This window comes from Siphateles boraxobius, unplaced genomic scaffold (genome assembly GCF_051911475.1).
Source record: "Siphateles boraxobius isolate OS27281-9 unplaced genomic scaffold, OSU_SipBor_1 103, whole genome shotgun sequence".
In the NCBI taxonomy this organism is placed as follows: domain Eukaryota; kingdom Metazoa; phylum Chordata; class Actinopteri; order Cypriniformes; family Leuciscidae; genus Siphateles; species Siphateles boraxobius.
In genome coordinates, this window is record NW_027508704.1 from 1,765,969 (window position 1) to 1,785,854 (window position 19,886).

Here is a 19,886-nt window from a genome sequence, read left to right on the forward strand (position 1 = left end):
GACGAACGTTCGTATGCTGGTGAAAGATCCTGGAGAACATCAAGTAAAAACAGAAATTTTGGGCGACACGCAAGTAAACCGGAAACAGATATGCCGAAGTTTGTCACTATGCTTGTGCACGTAGCCTATAAAATAAAAGTATTGAAATCATTATAATTTTTAATATGGCAATACTGTCAAACAGATATTCTAACTATAAACAGAGAGCATAGTAACTCCAATTTTGGTTAAATTGTAAAGTTCATGTATTTGCACAGCAGGATAATTAGTTACCAAAAATGCATGTTAAAAATTGTTTTGGGAATCGGATCGTTACTCCGAGAATCGGATCGGATTGTTAAGTGTCTTAAAGGGATATTTCACCCAAAAATGTAAATTCTGTCACGCTTCTGTGTTGTACGTCACACGCATCACACACATGACCAGCGTCGGCCAATAGTGAGCCTACGTGTGTCGTAAAACACAGAAGCGCTGCCTTGTTACACTAGTGAACTCACTCGAGGCCCACAGAGAAGGACATGAAGAGTTGAAATAAAGTCGGTATTTTTGTTCGTTTTTGCGCACAAAAAGTATTCTCGTCGTTTTGATAAACTTAAAGGTATAGCGGAGGATTTTCTTTTTCCGGGTGGGTAGCCTATACTATTGGTCCACCTAAGTGTCAATCATTCTGGTGATGCGGTACGTGCTCGTCCCTATGTAGTTTCCGCTTTTTGCGGATGCGCACTTTAAGGTGTATTATGTGTGATGAGTTACAGTTTCAGCCATTCCTTTGAAAATGGCTGAGGGTCGAAAGAGAAAAAATGTATACGAGGTGTATGATAAGAAGAGAAAGGCCGCAGAATATAGAAAGAAGACCAGAGTGATATTGGGTGAATATTTCACACGCTGGCGTGCGCTAAAAGCACAGGTTGGGCTTCCCACTGATGCCGAAGATTCTACTAGACAGGTTAAGTTTGTCATGCTAATTGGAGAAATTCATTTAAAATCACTGCTAGTAAAAGTTAATGTAAGCTATGATTAGCGATGCTGGCACAAGTTATGCACCGCGTAGACACGGTAAACATCTCAATTTGTCTAAAGTAGCCTTATGACCAAATGGTAAATGGTATCACGCTGAAATGTTCTAAAACCTTGTGTGTTCATTTTCGATAATTACAATGTGTTCACCATAGTATATATTACACAAATGCAACAAGCTACTTCTCCATTGCATATCATGTCTTAAGTCCTCGGTCACTCAACACATTTAATAGTCGTTACCTCTCGGGAGCAAATAAGAGTGTTGCGCATGTGCATTTTTAAAAAAATTGGAGAGGGCGGGTCTTCTCTAAAATTCGGAAAGATCCTCCGCTATACCTTTAAGATTGAGCCACTGTAGTCACTTGGACTATTTTAATAGTAGTAATGTAATTACTGACAGAATTTTCATTTTTGGGTGAACTATCCCTTTAAGATTCCCACCCCTAACCGGTATACCGCCCCAGCACTACAAGATTTCATTGCATCCTACAGAAAGTTCCTCTACTCACACTTTCTCTTCAGCCAGAGGAGGCATGAGCATGGACAGGTATTCCCTGCGGAGAGAACAGGAGATGAACACCGACAGCCAAACATCACGGGTACAATCAACAGTGTTTATCACTCATGCACTAACCCTGGTGTTTTCACCAGCTCCGTGTTTTCTGTGGTATCCATGGCCTGGCAGTAAAGATACTGGCGCTCATGCTCAGAACGTCCGTCCTACAGATGCAAGCAGAATAAATGAACATGCATTATATCCAACTTATCCCTGACGAGTTTACTGCGTTTTGAATTATGGGCGGCACTTCCGGTTTGGGGAACTTCCATTCAAAAAGACTGAAACAAATCATTTCAAATCATAAGGTTGCCCTACAAATAAAGCGTATCCGTCAGTTTGACTCAATGAGCTATCAGTTTATTTAATGTTTTATTTAAGAATAACATGAGAATAACGTTTCACTTGGTATTTTAACGTGACGTTATAACAAGAATATCTACGGCAAGAGCTCTGCTTTCTCTTCTTCGTGATTATTTTATTTTTTCCTTTTGCATTTCGCTGTAATAGTAGGCTAACATATACTGCACATTTGTGCTCTGTTCTCCCGATTTCATTTACGATATATGTCATTAATAATTCACTGGAATGCACGAAGAATCTCTCGCTATTCTCCTCAAATCCTCACGTCTCTTTCCAGGTTTGTTTTCACAGGTAAATATAATTTATTATCAGTCAAAATGACTGAAATCACTTTGAAATAGTGTCACGCAATGCTGAAGTAGCTCAATAAAAAAAATGTAATTATTAAGGAAACATGATACAGATTACCACAGTGATATTTAACCGAAAGATTCATGTTTCTGGGGTTATTCATGGTCTGTTGAAAGTACCTTGTTGATGCTTTTACACGTTTAAATGTCCTTTTAATCAATGGTTGAAGGGTGAGTAGAATAATGTAATATTACTGTACACAGTTATACAAAAAAATATATTATGGCATTCATAGAGCTAGTCTTTCACTGATTGTTTACAGCTTAACAGAAGTTACACCCATAATTCATGGGGCGTAGGAATAATGTTGATAAAGAACATGCAGGTATTCGGTAATGCTAATAAAATCACTGTAATAAACATGCACGGTATTGTTATTTTGGACACATTAATAAATGCCTGATTACTTAGATTTTAAGGGCCCTAACTTGCACCCAGCGCAATTGACTTTGCAAACCGACGCATGTATAATTCGCATGTTTTCAAGTATCATTATAATAGCAATCCTCCATGGATCAAGCGCTCCTGCTTTTAAAGGAAAGTGAGATTACGCTCTGACTGGTTTATTGCACGTTACGCCCAAACCACACCTATGAGTGATGTAGCTACTTCAGACCAACACATTTTAGATTTGCGCCGAGCACAAGAGTCATTTATCCCGCCGGTATAATAGCAACAGCGCGCAAGATCCGCCCACAAAGTTACTTGCGTTTTGCGATCGTTAAAATAGTGTCCTTAGAACGCTTCTCATCCATGAAATTTAAACTCCCTGGTGTTTTTAATACGCTTTAAGACAAACCATGTGTAAATTCACAGCAAGAGTGGGTCATGTGATCAGATGTCAGTCAAGCGTGGGCGTGGGTCATGTGATCAGACGTCAGTCAAGCGTGGGCGTGGGTCATGTGATCAGACGTCAGTCAAGCGTGGGTGTGGGTCATGTGATCAGATGTCAGTCAAGCGTGGGCGTGGGTCATGTGATCAGACGTCAGTCAAGCGTGGGCGTGGGTCATGTGATCAGACGTCAGTCAAGCGTGGGTGTGGGTCATGTGATCAGACATCAGTCAAGCATGGGTGTGGGTCATGTGATCAGACGTCAGTCAAGCGTGCGCGTGGGTCATGTGATCAGACGTCAGTCAAGCATGGGTGTGGGTCATGTGATCAGACGCCAGTCAAGCGTGGGCGTGGGTCATGTGATCAGACGTCAGTCAAGCGTGGGCGTGGGTCATGTGATCAGACGTCAGTTAAGCATGGGTGTGGGTCATGTGATCAGACGTCAGTCAAGCGTGGGCGTGGGTCATGTGATCAGACGTCAGTCAAGCATGGGTGTGGGTCATGTGATCAGACGTCAGTCAAGCGTGGGCGTGGGTCATGTGATCAGACGTCAGTCAAGCGTGGGCGTGGGTCATGTGATCAGAAGTCAGTCAAGCATAGGTGTGGGTCATGTGATCAGACGTCAGTCAAGCGTGGGTCATGTGATCAGACGTCAGTCAAGCGTGGGCGTGGGTCATGTGATCAGACGTCAGTCAAGCGTGGGCGTGGGTCATGTGATCAGACGTCAGTCAAGCGTGGGCGTGGGTCATGTGATCAGACGTCAGTCAAGCGTGGGCGTGGGTCATGTGATCAGACGTCAGTCAAGCGTGGGCGTGGGTCATGTGATCAGACGTCAGTCAAGCGTGGGTGTGGGTCATGTGATCAGACATCAGTCAAGCGTGGGTGTGGGTCATGTGATCAGACATCAGTCAAGCGTGGGAGTAGGTTATGTGATCAGAAGGAAGTCAGTGTGGGCGTGGGTGATGTGATCAGACGTCAGTCAAGCGTTGGCATGGGTCATGTGATCAGACGTCAGTCAAGCGTGGGCATGGGTCATGTGATCAGACGTCAGTCAAGCGTGGGTGTGGGTCATGTGATCGGAAGTCAGTGTGGGCGTGGGTCATGTGATCAGACGTCAGTCAAGCGTGGGTGTGGGTCATGTGACGAGACATCAGTCAAGCGTGGGTGTGGGTCATGTGATGAGACATCAGTCAAGCGTGGGCATGGGTCATGTGATCAGACGTCAGTCAAGCGTGGGTGTGGGTCATGTGATCGGAAGTCAGTGTGGGCGTGGGTCATGTGATCAGACGTCAGTCAAGCGTGGGTGTGGGTCATGTGATCAGACGTCAGTCAAGCGTGGGTCATGTGATCAGTCTCACCTTGAGCCCGTGGTAGTGCAGGTGAACCCAGGGTTCCTCAGCCTGTTTCTTCTGCAGGAACTCGTAGGACTGGATGCGGCGCTGACGGGCCTGTTCTGACTCCGGGCGGGAAAACCTCACCTGTTCAAACACCAGGGGAACGATGAGCACAACACACGGACTGAGTGCATTCGGTTCAAAAAGTGTCAACTCACCTTCAGCGCTTTTAACAATATAGACCGTTTTCAAAGCAGCTTTACAGTGATAATAGGAAATTAAATTAACAGAGATTGTTTTGTCTTTACAGCAGCTCTAGAATAAAGTTATTGCCCAGATAAAGTCAGTTTTGATTGATTCACTTCCGTTGCAAAGATCATAAGTTATTAACTTAGCGGCCGCTAACACGACACCGTTCTAACAGAAAACCTTTATCGCATTTCTGCTGCTAATTCGCACAACAACAGTGTTTGGTGCTCGAGAACACAAACATTGAATAGAGTCTAAGGCGCGAGTGTCAAAAATTTTGCAAAAAGTGTATATTGGGACATTCTATAGGTATATAGGTACGTGTTTAGTCTATAGGTATGCGCGTTCGAATATACATGTGCGCGCACGTGTAGTCTTTCTTTACAAATGGCATGAAGTCTTACAGTGATTTGTTTAACGTCTTCTTCTGCTTCGTCCTGAGAAGAGTCTCCAGCTGTAAACACACACATTCATAGTTAATAGCAATGATAATGTATCTAACAGAGACAAAAAACTTAAAATGATGTTTATTAATTAATATAATGTTATTTTTAAAGTAAAAATACATTTAAAACTTTTTTTTGAATAATAGAGATGATGTGTACGCTCACATACAATGTGAATGGAAAATATGTTTTTTTCTTTAATGGTTGTATACATCACATTTTAAGTCATTAAATGTGTTTAAATTTATGCATTCGCTATTTAATTCTGAGACGAAATGTGGACCTTAAAAGTGATGCAATTCGCTTTGGAAAAAAAAATGACAAATGCACAAATGTAAATTAAATATTTTCTCGAAAATGGCACAATATTTTCTCAAAACCATATAAAAACAACATGAAAAGGAAAAATGTTATCAACTTAGCACAAGTTTATTATAAAGGACACTATTATTAATAGTTTACAATAAGGTTCTATTAGTTAACGTTAGTTAATGGATTCACTAACAATGAGCAATATATGTGTTACAGTACGTATTAATCTTTGTTAATGTTAGTTAATATAAATGCAACAGTTCATTGTTAAGTCATGTTAACTCAGGTCCATTAAATAATATTAACAGATACAACTTTTGAATTATTTTTTTAAAATAAGGAAACTTTTCTGGCATTTCTTTTTTTTTTTTTTGCTGTTTCAAAAACGTCCCTAACGTGACACGACTGTCGTATCTATCCAAACCGTGAATTCTGTGAACCGTTACACAACTACTTATTACAGATGTTGATCTGCCTCAAAGTTTACCTTGATTGTTCTACTTACACTTTTACATTACACACATTTTGTTACATTTTATTTAAGTTTAAGAGTTTCTTTAACACTTACTTTTCTATCTTAATATAAGACATAAAGAAGATGTTTTTGTTTATATTTTATTTTTGACCGCTAAAACTAATATAACTTGTCGTTTGCATTAATAATGTGGATAAAAAAACAGAAAAAGTGGTTTAAATTTTCTACTTGTCTTTAAAAAAAAAAAAAAAGTCAATAATTATTAATACCGAACGATATGAAACATTATACCGTGATACATTTTTTAGCTATATCGTACAGCCCTGTGTGATAGTGTATAAAGTGAGCCCAAAACCCGTCCCTACCTTCATTGGCCGCCTCTCTTTCTCTATGTTTAGTGTCAGCTTTATCCAGGTAAGTGAAGCTGGGTCTCATCTGGAGGATTCCCTGCAGTGGAGTGAGATGAAGCTCTCCTGCCACCAATAACAGGACATCACTTTACATCACATGGCACTTATCCACATCAATGCAAAACCGCATGTCTCTGTAATGTCTAGGCCTGTCACGATAACAAATTTTGCTGGACGATAAATTGTCCAAGACATTATTGCGATAAACGATAATATTGTCGTTCTGAGACCATTTTCATCTCTAATAATGATAATGGCATAATAATGCAGGTCCACCATTTCAAAGATCAATAAACTTTTATTTCTAAAGACTATTTAAATGAAAAAAACAACCGAAAACAAATAAAAGCAATGGATTCTGTCTCTGTTAACAAAAAATGCACTTACCAATGTGTGACTTACGTTCACACCGAGAATCATATCGTGTACTGTGTGAACATGCGTCTCATGAGTATGTGCTCTAGTTTGTGTGTGTGTGTGCTAGGGATGGGACGATTACCGGTTTCACTATAAACCACGATAAAATGTACTGGCAGTTAGTAATATCGTTTAAAATTCAATTATCATTAAAACCGTGTTTGATTATCGCGATTTTAATAACTCACTATAAATCCTGTCCAGCCAGCAACAGTCTGACGCAGGCGCGCAATGTTGTTGTTGTTTTTTTAATTCGAGAAGGAATGGCGGAAGGCAGTGACCGTGCTCTGGAGATTTTTCAGCCTTTTAAGAGGACCAAATCTTAGGTGTGGTCATATTTTGGCATTTACAAAAATCGTGAGGGAAACTTAATCGAGGATGGTCACCCTGTCTGCAGAACATGCTCAAAAAAAGTCGCTGTGATAGGGGCAAACACTTCAAATCTGTCGAGCCGTCCTGTGTGACCATCATCCACTGTTGTAGCGAACGCAACGCAAGGCAAGTTAACTTTGATCTCAATACTAAAACTACTTCTGGGAAATAATTGGGCACAAAATGTTGTTTTGAGTTGAAATATTTTATCTTACTTGAAATAAACTTGAAGCTTCCGCAAAGAAAAGTTCGCAGCAAGTGGCTTTGAGCCAAAGACGAACGAACAAGCTCAAACAAGACTATTAAGAGAGAATAATGTATATTCATTGTACACCTATAACACTGATTTATTTTACCACATAATTACGGGGACATATTGAATAGAGATTAATGTCTCTATTCTTACCTGTTAAATCCATCTTGTATAGCGTACAAAAAGTCGTCCAGACAAGATGATCACAACAATATTATCAAATTCTGTAAACAATAAATCAACTCTGATTTCATTTTCAATACAATCAAAAACGGTGACGCAAGATGACAAGTTGTATTTGAATGAAATGAGAGCGCGCGTCCGTTGTGATACATTATAATCATAGAGGTTATAATGCGTTGCTATTGACGACGGTAATATAAGGAAGGAAATGCCACAGAATAGAATCTTACTTTAAAAAGTGCACAGAGCTGCTCGTTTTATTTGTTGTTTGTTGATTCTCAAATATAAAACTTGTTGAAATGTTTTCAGTGTGAGCATCAGTTCTTTTTTAACACTATCATCTTGTTTTAACAAAACCATGATAATATTGATAATCACGATAATTTCGGTCACTATAATCGTGATATGAAATTTTCATACCGTCCCATCCCTAGTGTGTGCTCGCGTCTCATATGAGTATTTGCGCTGAGAGTTTGTGTGTGTGTGCTCCGCCTCATTCAGTTTGTGTGTGTGCGCGCTTTCGCGTCTCATATGAGTATGTGCGTGGAGAGTTTGCGTGTGCGAGTTTGTGTGTGTGCACGCGTGTATATGTGCGTGGAGAGTTTGTGTGTGCGCGCATCTCGTGTGTGTAGAGTTTGCGTGAATGTGCGTGAGCGACTTTAGGTGTGTCATTGTGCATTTCATTTGTAGTTGTTTGAGCACTCAGCAGTATACATGCATGTTTGACTACTTAATATATGTGTATGCAAGTGTTTCATATATGTGTGCGTGAATGAAGTTTGATTTAAGCCCTAGACGGCGCCTCATATGAGGGTGAGAGGGCGCGCGAGAGAGTGAGAGGGACGAGCGAGAGGTAGTGCTTGCGCTACGGCGCTCTGCAATCAAATATGATTGTAAATAGGCTCAGTAAAAAAATAATAATAATAATAAAAACGGTCACGGTGTGGCGGTCATCGTTGATATTGTCATCCAGTCTCTTTGGTAAAGAGAGAGAGAGAGACGAGGAAAACAAACAAGCATGCAAATGGAATTATCGCGGCCGGAAAAATGTTCGAGCTCATTTTTTTTATCGTGCGATTAATTTATTTATTGATTATCGCGACAGGCCTAGTAACGTCATTCAATACGGTGATGATTTGAACATTTTTAGAGATGCACCGATGTATCGGCCAACAATCGGTATCGGCCGATAAAAGCAATTATTTACACCATCTTGTTGTTTAAAAACAGCGGATGATCAGTGTCGATTATATCCTGTCAATCAAAAGGGTGCGGTAAAATATGACCGACTGTGTGTGAAGAAAATCTCTCGTGTTGAGTTAGTTAAGGCCAGTTAATGTGACATTAACAGCTAAAAACAGCTGCATAAAAGCAGGCTCTATTTGACTATTAATCCCCCTTAGTTCAAGCTTGGGTTGCCAGATCTGCAGTTTTCCCTACACTCAACATTATTTGTAGCGCGCCTCTCATCCAATAATTGCAAATAGCTCTGTGCTTTGCTACTTCCAAAAAAAAAACTAAAAAAACCAAAGTGTCATTTTTCAAATTCCGTCCATTTTATCACAAAATTTAAACAATAAATGGCGTTTTGAGGCTCTAAACTGTGACGCAGCAGTGCGAGTCTTTTCTTCTTTAATACATTATGTCTAGAAACACAAGCATGAATACCAGAAGCTATGTTGAAAGATACAGTACAATTAACCGAAACCTGTAACGTGTGTCATGTAATCACTCAGTGTTTCAATCGTGGAAAGTGTCAATAAAACAGATTGTGAAAAAATATCACTTAAATGTTGCATTTACCTCAGGAAAGTCATCAGTTCGGAAGTTAGCTTTAAAAAAAAACGTATTTACTGTTAATTATATATGTATGTTTGAATAAAAGTGCTTATGAAAAATTCCTTATATGCGTCACCGAGTGTACAAACATTTCAACTATTAATTGAGTGTAAATATTATATCTGTAAATAAACAGCAGTTGAATATAGCTCTGTTGTTAATTTTAACCTTTAATATTATAGTGTACCGAATGAGAGGGTTCTCTGTATAGTTTGCAGCATTATTCGGGAGAGATTTTTTAGCAATAAGAAAAACCAAACTATCGGTATCGGCCGATATCATTCTGAATAATCGGTTATCGGTATCGGCGCATCTCTAAAAATGATCATATTCAGACATCATGGCACTTCACAAGTGTCCATTCTATTTATTCTGGTCATAACAACTGTATTATACAAGATATCTGTGCAAATATATAGTCCATATGTGTTTACAGTGACTTCAGGAGGAAAGTTAAAGGCTTTGTAAGTGATTTCTGAATTATGAAAATAGCTTTAAAGTTGTGAATTTTGTAAAGAATTTGATTATAGCATAAATCATTTGTTTTAAACTAATTCGTTTTATGCAAAATGGTTAATAATGTAATTTTAACCACTCCACTTTTACTGAAACTTATTAAATACAAAAATCAAGTGATGCATGTACTTACACTGATGTATGGAAGGCCATTTCTGCCACATGTAAGAAAAAAAATCATGCTTTTGGACATAATTATGACAAAAGTCGAAAGAAAGAAATACTAATATTTTTTAGATGAAAAGTCGAAATTATGACATATTTGAAATTGATTTAAAAGTAATAATTATGACATAAATCTAAAAATTATGACATGATACTTTCAGCTTTTTAATCTCATAATTATGTCTGTGATTATGACTTTCAAGTTAAAATAATGACGTAAAAAGTCAAAATTATGAGCGTCAAGTTTAGATTTTTATGTCAAAATCACTGAATGACTTAGTATGTTATAATTATGACTTTTCATGTCATAATTATGATTTACCAAAACATGTGGCAGAAATTAAGTCTTTGTAAGTGATTTCTGAATTATGAAAATAGCTTTTTTTTTCCCTTACAAAGCAAATTGCATAAAAAAAGCAAATTGCAAATTGCAAAAAATATTGCATAAATCATTTGCGAATAAAGCACAGATTGCTTTCAAAATGTTCACTTCCTGTGAAACCGGCGCAAAACATGAGTAATAAAATAATAACTGCGTCCGGGGAAGCCTGAGACTTTATTTTCTCCAGATAATAAATTACCTTTGTGAAACACGGCTGCGGCGTAGCGGGACGTATTAGTGGTCGCCTGGATCGAGGAGAACGCTTGCTTGTCCATCATTTTCCTTTAAACAGAAGGAGAAGATTAAAACTCATAACACCAAAGTTTGAAATGTTCCAGCATTGAAAAGTCAAGTAAATAAAATAAAACAAATGAACGGTAAAAAAGCAATGTGAGATAGGACGGCTGAAAAAGTAAAGTGGGAGTGTGTGTGTGAGAGAGAGAGAGAAAAAGAAAGAGAGAGTGTGTGTGAGAGAGTACGTGTGTGAGCGTGTCTTTGTGAGACTGCGTGCTTGCGTGTTAGTGAGTGTGTGTGTGTGTGTGTGTGTGTGTGTGTGAGACTGTGTGAGATTGAGTGTGTAGGTGTGAGAGGCAGTGAGAGTGTGTGTGTGTAGGTGTGAGAGGCAGTGTGTGTGTGTGTGTGTGTGTGTGTGTGAGTGTGTATAGGTGTGAGAGGCAGTGAGTGACTGTGTGTGTGAGAGAGATTGAGTGTATAGGTGTGAGAGGCAGTGAGTGTGTGTGTGTGTGTGTGTGTGTGTGTGTGTGTGTGTGTGTGTGTGTGTGTGTGTGTGTGTGTGTGTGTGTGTGAGACTGAGTGTGTAGGTGTGAGAGGCAGTGTGTGTGTGTCTGAAAGAGTGAGTGTGTGTGTGTGTGTGTGTGTGTGTGTGTGTGTGTGTGTGTGTGTGTGTGTGTGATTGAGTGTGTAGGTGTGAGAGGCAGTGTGTGTGTGTGTGTCTGAAAGAGTGAGTGTGTGTGTGAGTGTGTGTGAGTGAGTGAGTGAGTGAGTGAGTGAGTGAGTGAGTGAGTGAGTGTGTGTGAGTGAGTGAGTCTGTGTAATGCGAGTTCCTCACGTTGAATAGACGTTGGTGTCCTCAGAGGTGGTGCCGTCCACATTAAGCGCGATCTGTTCTCCTTTACTGCGACAGTAGTTCGGGCTCATGGTGTCCATCGCCACCTCCACCTCCACCTGACCAGCGAGAGACTTTTACACAGGAGCAGTGGTGTAGTCTACGTGACACACAGGTATACGCCGTATACCCACTAGGAAAGGCCAAGGATTTCCGTATACCCACTTAAAAAAGCGTGAGGATTCGTAACAACATCGTTTTGTGACAGAACTTTCAAAGCTTTTAAGAGAGGAGTGGAATCCAGCTTACTTTCTGCTGCTTGGGTTTAATCCTGGCTGTCAAATGAGTGGCGTTGTTGTAGCTCATAGTTGCAGGACGCACTGGATACTAGAAGAAGAGACGGTTAAAAACATGTGCAACAATCAGGGTTCATACAGACACTGTAACACGACTTTACAGGACACGCATGCGCACACACACACACACTGCCTCTCACACCTACACACTCAATCTCACACACACACACATACACATACACACTCAAGGACTTTTCAAGCACTACTTTTTTGGTTTTCAAGGACTTCAATCAGAGATCTCACTTATCAAACAATTTTTTTATCCATTTAAAATTTTTAGAATTTGAAAGATAATAAAGGAAAATATACTAATAAAACAAAATGGTACAAATAAAGTGCAGCACATGCATTAACTGGTAACTTCAACCATTGAAAGGATATTATGACAAAGATATCACTTTCCTTACTCAAACTGATTACTTCTCTCATGAATATATGATTGACTTGAAGAATAAAAGCTGTATCATATACTTGGATATTTATATGAGCAATATCACACTCATAACCATGTGAAATGCCTTTATATCTATATCAGACGGACCGCAGCTTTAATTTTTAATGAAAATATTGTTTTATTGATAAAATGAAACACTAATTTCACATATCTTGTCTTTCAATAAGTCAAGCACTTTTCAAGTACTTCATAAATTTGTCTGTTTTCAAGGGTTTTCCAGGACTTCAATTTCAGAAAGTCAAATTCAAGTACTTTAAACGCCTTATACAAACCCTGAACAATGACTAAAAATAAGTCATGTAACTAGTGATAGACCTACTGACATTTTATGATTTTGAGTTAATAACCAAAACTGCTCTGGCGTTTGTATTAATAACAAAATTCAAGCTTTGTCTATGAACAAACACTTTCTGCAAAATAAGCTACTGTACAAAAAGATGCATTAAATTGACAAGAATCATAAATGTTTCTTGAGCATCAAATCATCATATTATAGTGATTTCTGAAGGATCATGTGACACTGAAGACTGGAGTAATGATGCTGAAAATTCAGCTTTGATCACAGGAATAAATTACACTTTACTATATATTCACATAGAAAACTGCTGTTTTAATTTGTAAAAATACTTCACAATTTTTACTGTATTTTTCATCAAATGAATGCAGCCTTCGTGAGTCTTAACCTTTTTCTGCATGAATATCAGGGCTCAACGTTAAGGATTTGTCTACCGGCCCCACCACAAATATTAATAAATAAATAAAACAGGCCTAGTTATTGTCTTCACATTTTTTTCCCCCTAACCTTAATAAATATGGATGTGAAGTCACCTTTATTTCTATAGCCAAGAACTACTAGCCTAACTCATATAAATTAAAAAAATTGTTAAAGACAACGGTCAGTATTAAAATAAAAACAAAGACAGGTAATCAAATTACAAGAAATAGCACAAATAAACAGAACGAACATACAAATAAAGTAAACACTGCTTTACATGTTTTTCAGGTAATTCTAACAGTAATTCTCAGGTAGAGAAAATGTAAAATAGCACTGCATACTCATCACTGTATAAATTAAATATCATTTAATCCTTTTTAAAGTTACAAAAGTTATTCGGTCAAAAGCAGAAAGTGATTTTTTTCTTTGTCCTTTGTTGTTTGATTAACATTAAAACAAAAAAGCGCAGCAGGTTTATTAGGCTACTGTCACTTTAAGAGCTGCACGGATCCAATATACTGTTACACATGCATTTTATTTCTCAACTGTTCACTTAAGATATAACAGACTACACAGTGTAGCGGTGTTTCCATTACCCTTCAAATTGTGCAAATAGAAATTGCGTATTGAAAACCTGCCCAATGGTGACACGTCAATTTCGCAAACAGTTTTTACACTCGCATGATGTGGTTTTTCAGGCAATTCGAAAAAGGAATATTTTGCAAAACTGCAATGAAAACAGTTTTTCCGCATTTACAGTCACCTGACATACGTAACAGTCGATCATTCTTTAAAGAAGCACGGTATGATTGAACAGAAGACGAGACAGAGTTATTTATTAAAGGTGCAATGTGTAATATTTCTGAGGATCTATTGACAGTAATGCAATATAAGATCCATAATTATGTTTTCAGTGGTGTATTGCACAATGAACCGTTATATGTTTATTATCTTAGAATGAGCAGTTTCTGTCTACACACACCGCGGGTTCCGTTACATTAAAATGCGCCGACATGTTTCTATGGTAGCCCTAAACGGACAAACGCGTTTCGTTACTATGTTGTTCTGTTGTTCTTCGTGCAAGGAAGCAAGCTTAGTTCAGCGAATAAAACACTGACACAATGATGAACAAGTAAAAATAATATTCGCAATAATATATAGTTTTACTGAATAATTAAGTAAACATAATTTCTTAATTTATCCTCGTAAAGAACTGGCTACTCTCTGCTGTCTCAGACGATGACATCACTTCCTGTTGGCCACCGTAACTTTTGTTGGTTGCAATTCGTAACCTCACCACTAGATGCCGCTAAAAATCACACACTGCACATTTAAACTCATAAAAGACAAATGAATTACAGGAATACTGGATTATAAACAAAGAAATGCCACAATTTATCAAGAGCTTGAAGCAGAAATGAGGGAAACACCTCATATGTGCTGCACACATGTAAAAGGGTCTTTCCTTGCCATTAATGCTTGGAAAACACACTTACGTCTCCTTTCATTAAACATAATGACGATATATATATAAACCTACAAAACCCATGGCCATGATTTTTGGAATGACTTATCAGGAGAGGAAAAAAATGACGTTTTAGTCACATTACATCGGTTAATGAAACGCCATAATTTCGCAATAGCTTTTTATCTACATTTACAAAATATCACAAACGTTTTGCGTAAACCTATAATGGAAACACGGCTTATGTTTACTAGGATACTCTCCGAGACCGGCATTTTTTGACGTAATTTTGTGTGATTATGTCCGTTCAAGCTCAAGAAGCCGTGAAAGAGATTTCAAACAGTATTCGCACGCTGTCTGAGGAGCGGCTTTCTGTGGGATTGCTTAAAATCACGTGCAAATGATAAACATTCGTGATGCAGCACTGGCCCAGATACCTCAACCTTCCCAACCTTACTGTCGAGCCCTGAATATTATATCTTCCATTCTAACCTGGAACAAATACAGCTTCTCCACAAGACTTCTGGCCAGGTACACGTCAATCTAATGAGAGAGAGAGAGAGGAGAGAGAGAGAGAGAGAGAGAGAGAGAGAGATGCACAATAGTGACGCTGCAGTTTAATAATCCTGGAGAAGTTCAACATGTCCATATCTACCTCTTGTATAATTGGATCGTCATCGTCTCCGCTGGCCATAATGAAGAAGGAAAGAATGAAAGAAGGAAAGAAAGAAAGAAGGAAAGAAGGAAGGAAGGAAGGAAGGAAACACTGCTGGAAGACTTTAAACCTGTAAACACAAGAAAATGCTATGAAGTACAACACCAAAACATTGTGCTAGTAAATATATTGATCAAAACACAATACTGGGTCTCGGCTAGTTGGGAATTAAATTGTCCATGTTATACCAACAACCCAAGACCACTATTGTGTTTTGACCCATATATTGAGCTAGTAAATATATACAGGGTATGTATAGTCAGTCACACGCTATACGTAACTATATGTAATAACCATGTCATATTTACAACCGACTATAAATATAACCTTTTCTTTTAAGCATGTATATAAAATATATGAATAGTTTGGCCAATACCGATAGTTCATTATATCTAAAAGCTGATTACCGATATATTGGCTGATGAATCTAAATCCAAATTTTTATAGAATTTTTGAGAGCCTAATTAAAGGAACAAAAGTCTCACCATTAAAGCCATGTCCCAAACACACAATTATAATGATGTTCCCATTATAATTTTAAGTAGGCGATATGACAGACTTGCACATGTTGTACTTTACTGTATTTTCCTTTATTGAAGTGACTCCAATCATATTTCAAGCAATTTAAAACCATCATGTTGAACAGTGCGCATCTGAAGTGTCTCAGCTGAAGGAAATAATACATTATTTATCGGCTTTAATATATCAGCCAAATTATCTTATCGGCCGATAACTACAACATTATAAAAAATAACATATCGGCCGACACTGATATGCTGGCTGCATATATCATATATCGTGTGAATATATCGAGCATCCCTATGATATAGCCAGGCTTATGTAACTCTTCTACTCATTTGTAACCGTCAATCACTCACTATTGTCATGATAATTAGCAGGCAACTGTTTAGTGATGACGTAAGAGCGACCAACACGATAGTGACGGCCAACAACTTTAAAGCATACACGAAAGGTACATTAAATTAAAAGTAAAATGTTTAAAAAAAAACCCTTGTTAAGAGAAACTGCCGGAGTCAGCTAACGAAACAACATGCTAAGATGCGTTAGCTCTTCAGACTCAACATAACGGCACGCGTCATGCGGATCACGGCGAATATCAGAACATATGCAGTCTGTGTGTGTTTATATACATGCTGTTTGTGCGTATGGAACTTTTGATACAACATTATCACTGCCAGCATGCTGTGAACACACACACACACGCGCGGGGACACACACGCCGAGGCCTGGGCTGATCCACTAACCAACAAAACACTGACGGTAAAGTTGAGATCTGACCTGTGATTCACTGGCCGCTCGTGCTGTGAACTCAAAGCTCCTTTAGCTGTGTATGTGTGTGTGAATGTGTGTGTGGATGAGAGCCGCTGTCTCTGCTGCCATGTTTCTGATCACTGCAGTAAGTCAGTCAAACACGTGGGGAGGAGCCGTGTGCGGTCGCCACTACCCCAGCATGCACTGCGGCCGCGTCACAAATCCCACCCTACAGAGTGTGCTAGTGTGCTAGTGTGCAACCTAGGGAACTTCATCTAGTTGTGCATGTGCTTAAAATACATTATTTGCAACTGTTATTACAATTCCAAATATAATATATTGATACGCACGTCATGTGTGAAAATATGAGGCCTACTTTATTAGCATACTCCAACATCACCTGTAATATTAGTCTTAGTCAAGACAAAAGAGTCTGCCATTTTATTCAAAACGGTTTAAAATGTGATTTTCACCACTCCAATTTCACATACTCTTATTAAATAAAAAATCAAACGTGATGCATGTACATAAACGGATGTGTGAAAGGCCATTGCTGCCACAAATCAGAAAATATGCTTTTGGATATCATAAGCATGACATAAAAGTCGAAATAATTAAATACTAATCATATTTATGAAATGCTAAGTCATAATTAAGACATTAAAAGTCAAATTATGACTCACTAAGTCAAAATTATTATTTAAATTGCGACAATTCTGATATTAAAAATTCCTAATAATGACATGGTCAAAATCACTCATAATTTTGACTTTTCTCATTATTTATTTTCAAAGTTTTACTTTTTATTTGATATATTTAACTTTTTGTATCACAATCACAGAAACATCCAATTATGCCATTTTGGTACTAGTCCAGATATATTATGGGAGTTTGTTCTATTATAGAGTTTAGAGTTTGTTCTATTATAACTATATACAGTATAATCATAGCTGTATAGTTTCTAATGACATTTTTTTCACAACAAATACTGTCGTTTCATCACTTGTTTTATAGTTGCATTGATCTAAACTACTATTTACAACAGTCTAAACTATGATTACTATGAAACTGCGGTATCTTTATAATAAATAATTTAGTATTATTCAATATTACATAACTTTTGTGTTTAATTTCTATATGTTCAGCACATCCTCCACAACACAAACACGCAAACAGTTACTTTTCATTTTGGCAGCTTTATTTTATTTATTAGTGTGAAATTGACTAAACGGACCTGAGAGTGAGAAAGAGGAACATTAAAGGATATGATTTGTTGCGTATCTTATGAAATCATATTGAAAATTGAAACTATAAACTCTAAAACTAATGTAATCTGACAACTCAATGTATCGACAAGCTGTATTTAATGCATCTTTTATTAGGGATTTGCTACTAATACTGTAGGTAAATTGCTTTTATACACAAATTTCAAACAATGAATTTAAAAATCTGACTTTCGAGTGAACGCATATCAGTTCTGCATTCACCAACGAGCTGAAAATTATTGTTCTTCATCAATAAGCATGTATATACGGACATATGTGGCAAAATATGATTTCACAGTTGTAGTTAGAATCAGCAAACGCATAATACACAAAATGTGATTGTACTTGTATAAGGTTAGCCTGATCTGGTAACACTGAGTCTGATAGTGTTTATTACTCATGTTTCTTATTTATTTCAATGATAGACATGACTTTATCAACAACTACGATGTTTATGAGTGATCTGTGTCCTGAAAGCTAACCGGAGGAAACTCCTGTTCATCATCCAGACGGAGCGATTCATCTGCAAACTCATGATCTGGGATCAGTTCTCCTCTCTTCACTCCTCCATCCTCAGAGTAGCCTGGAAGAAAAGTGGATCATCATTTATTATCTTTCAATCTTCAGGAAGTGCTGTGAGAACCAGACATTTGATATATGTGACCCTGTACAACAAAACCAGTCAGAACGGTCCATTTTTTGACATTGAGATGTATATATCATATGAAAGCTGAATAAATAAGCTTTCCATTGATGTATGGTTTGTTAGGATAGGATAATGTTTGGCCGAGATACAACTATTAAAATCTGGAATCTGATCCAGATTCCAAAAATCGAAATATTGAGAAAATCGCCTTTAAAGTTGTGCAGTTATATTCGAGATTTTGCTGCATCCACTGACAAAAATACATTTTTGATATATTTACAAAAAGAAATTTACAAAATATCTTCATGGAACATGATATTTACTTAATATCCTAATGATTTTTGGCATAAAATAAAAATCGATAATTTTGACCCATGCAATGTATTGTTGGCTATTGCCACAAATATACCCGTGCGACTCGTGACTGATTTTGGGGTCCAGGGTCACATGTTCCTATTCTAGGTACCCGTGAGGGAGCTCGAGTGTTGATTGGTGTTCGTGGAAACAGTTTCTGCGTAGGATAAACTTCCGGCCTCCAGCTCCGACGCCGCTGGGTTTTCATCCGCACTTTCATACAGTCTATCGGAACAAGGACATGCAAAATCAGCGTGAGATTTGACCATGTGACTCACCAAATCAAAGCCACAAATATACTTACGTGTGAATTTGATTTTGAGTGAGCCTCGTTTATACAGTCAAGAGGATTTTATTTTCAGCTGAATATTTTCACTGAATCACACACCTTTGCTTAAATGACTAAATACATACAAAGTTTTATTAAAAACATGGACAAGAACAGCAATTTGTGTCAAATTGGACAAAAAAAGTAAATAAATGTTATATTTCATGGTTTATTGTGAATAAAATTAGACAAAAAACTTAATAAATTACATATTTTATGGTTTATTGTAGATAAAATTGGAAAAAAAGCTAAATCAATTATATGTTTCATGGTTTTAGATAAAAACAACATGCAGAAGAACAACAATTTGTGTGGTGGCAACAATGATATTTTAACAGTTTTGAAGAAATTATATATTTTTTATGCTTTATTTGTCTTACGAATTTGACACAAAACTAATTCAATTTTATATTTTATGGTTTATTGTGAATAAAATTGGACAAAAACTGTAAATCCATTATATATTTATAGCTTAATGTGTATCAAATTGGACAAAAAATGTAAATATATTTGATATTTTATGATTTATTGTGAATCAAATTGGACGAAAAACTGTAAATCAATTATATATTTTATGGTTTCTTGTGAATAAAATTGGAGAGAAAAAATTTAAAAAATATATTGTTTATGGTTTACTGTGAATAAAATTGGACAATTTTTTTAAATAAATCACATATTTTATGGGTTGTGTATCAATTTGAACAAAAAAATTAAATAAATTACATATTTTATGGCTTATTGTGTATCAAATTTAGCCAAAAATGAAAATAAATTGT

General features: G+C 37.3%; 1 protein-coding gene across 2 annotated transcripts in view; it reads right to left on the minus strand.

Annotated features, from left to right (window-relative positions):
* polr3e (polymerase (RNA) III (DNA directed) polypeptide E) overlaps positions 1 to 19,886 on the minus strand; it is a 38,645-nt gene that overhangs the window by 18,147 nt on the left and 612 nt on the right. The window contains exons 2-13 of one of the 2 annotated variants that reach the window (XM_077245959.1): positions 18,895 to 19,007; positions 18,265 to 18,365; positions 15,186 to 15,315; positions 15,023 to 15,073; positions 11,850 to 11,927; positions 11,544 to 11,659; positions 10,674 to 10,756; positions 6,303 to 6,410; positions 5,109 to 5,158; positions 4,480 to 4,599; positions 1,655 to 1,740; positions 1,530 to 1,574 (exon numbers count right to left, since the gene is read on the minus strand). In XM_077245959.1, coding sequence (XP_077102074.1) covers positions 1,530 to 1,574; positions 1,655 to 1,740; positions 4,480 to 4,599; positions 5,109 to 5,158; positions 6,303 to 6,410; positions 10,674 to 10,756; positions 11,544 to 11,659; positions 11,850 to 11,927; positions 15,023 to 15,073; positions 15,186 to 15,315; positions 18,265 to 18,317 — 920 coding nt within the window. In that variant the 5' untranslated portion in view covers positions 18,318 to 18,365; positions 18,895 to 19,007. Of the gene's footprint in view, positions 1 to 1,529; positions 1,575 to 1,654; positions 1,741 to 4,479; positions 4,600 to 5,108; positions 5,159 to 6,302; positions 6,411 to 10,673; positions 10,757 to 11,543; positions 11,660 to 11,849; positions 11,928 to 15,022; positions 15,074 to 15,185; positions 15,316 to 16,544; positions 16,724 to 18,264; positions 18,366 to 18,894; positions 19,008 to 19,886 lie in introns of those variants that run through there. The other variant, XM_077245970.1, reaches the window with a different exon arrangement.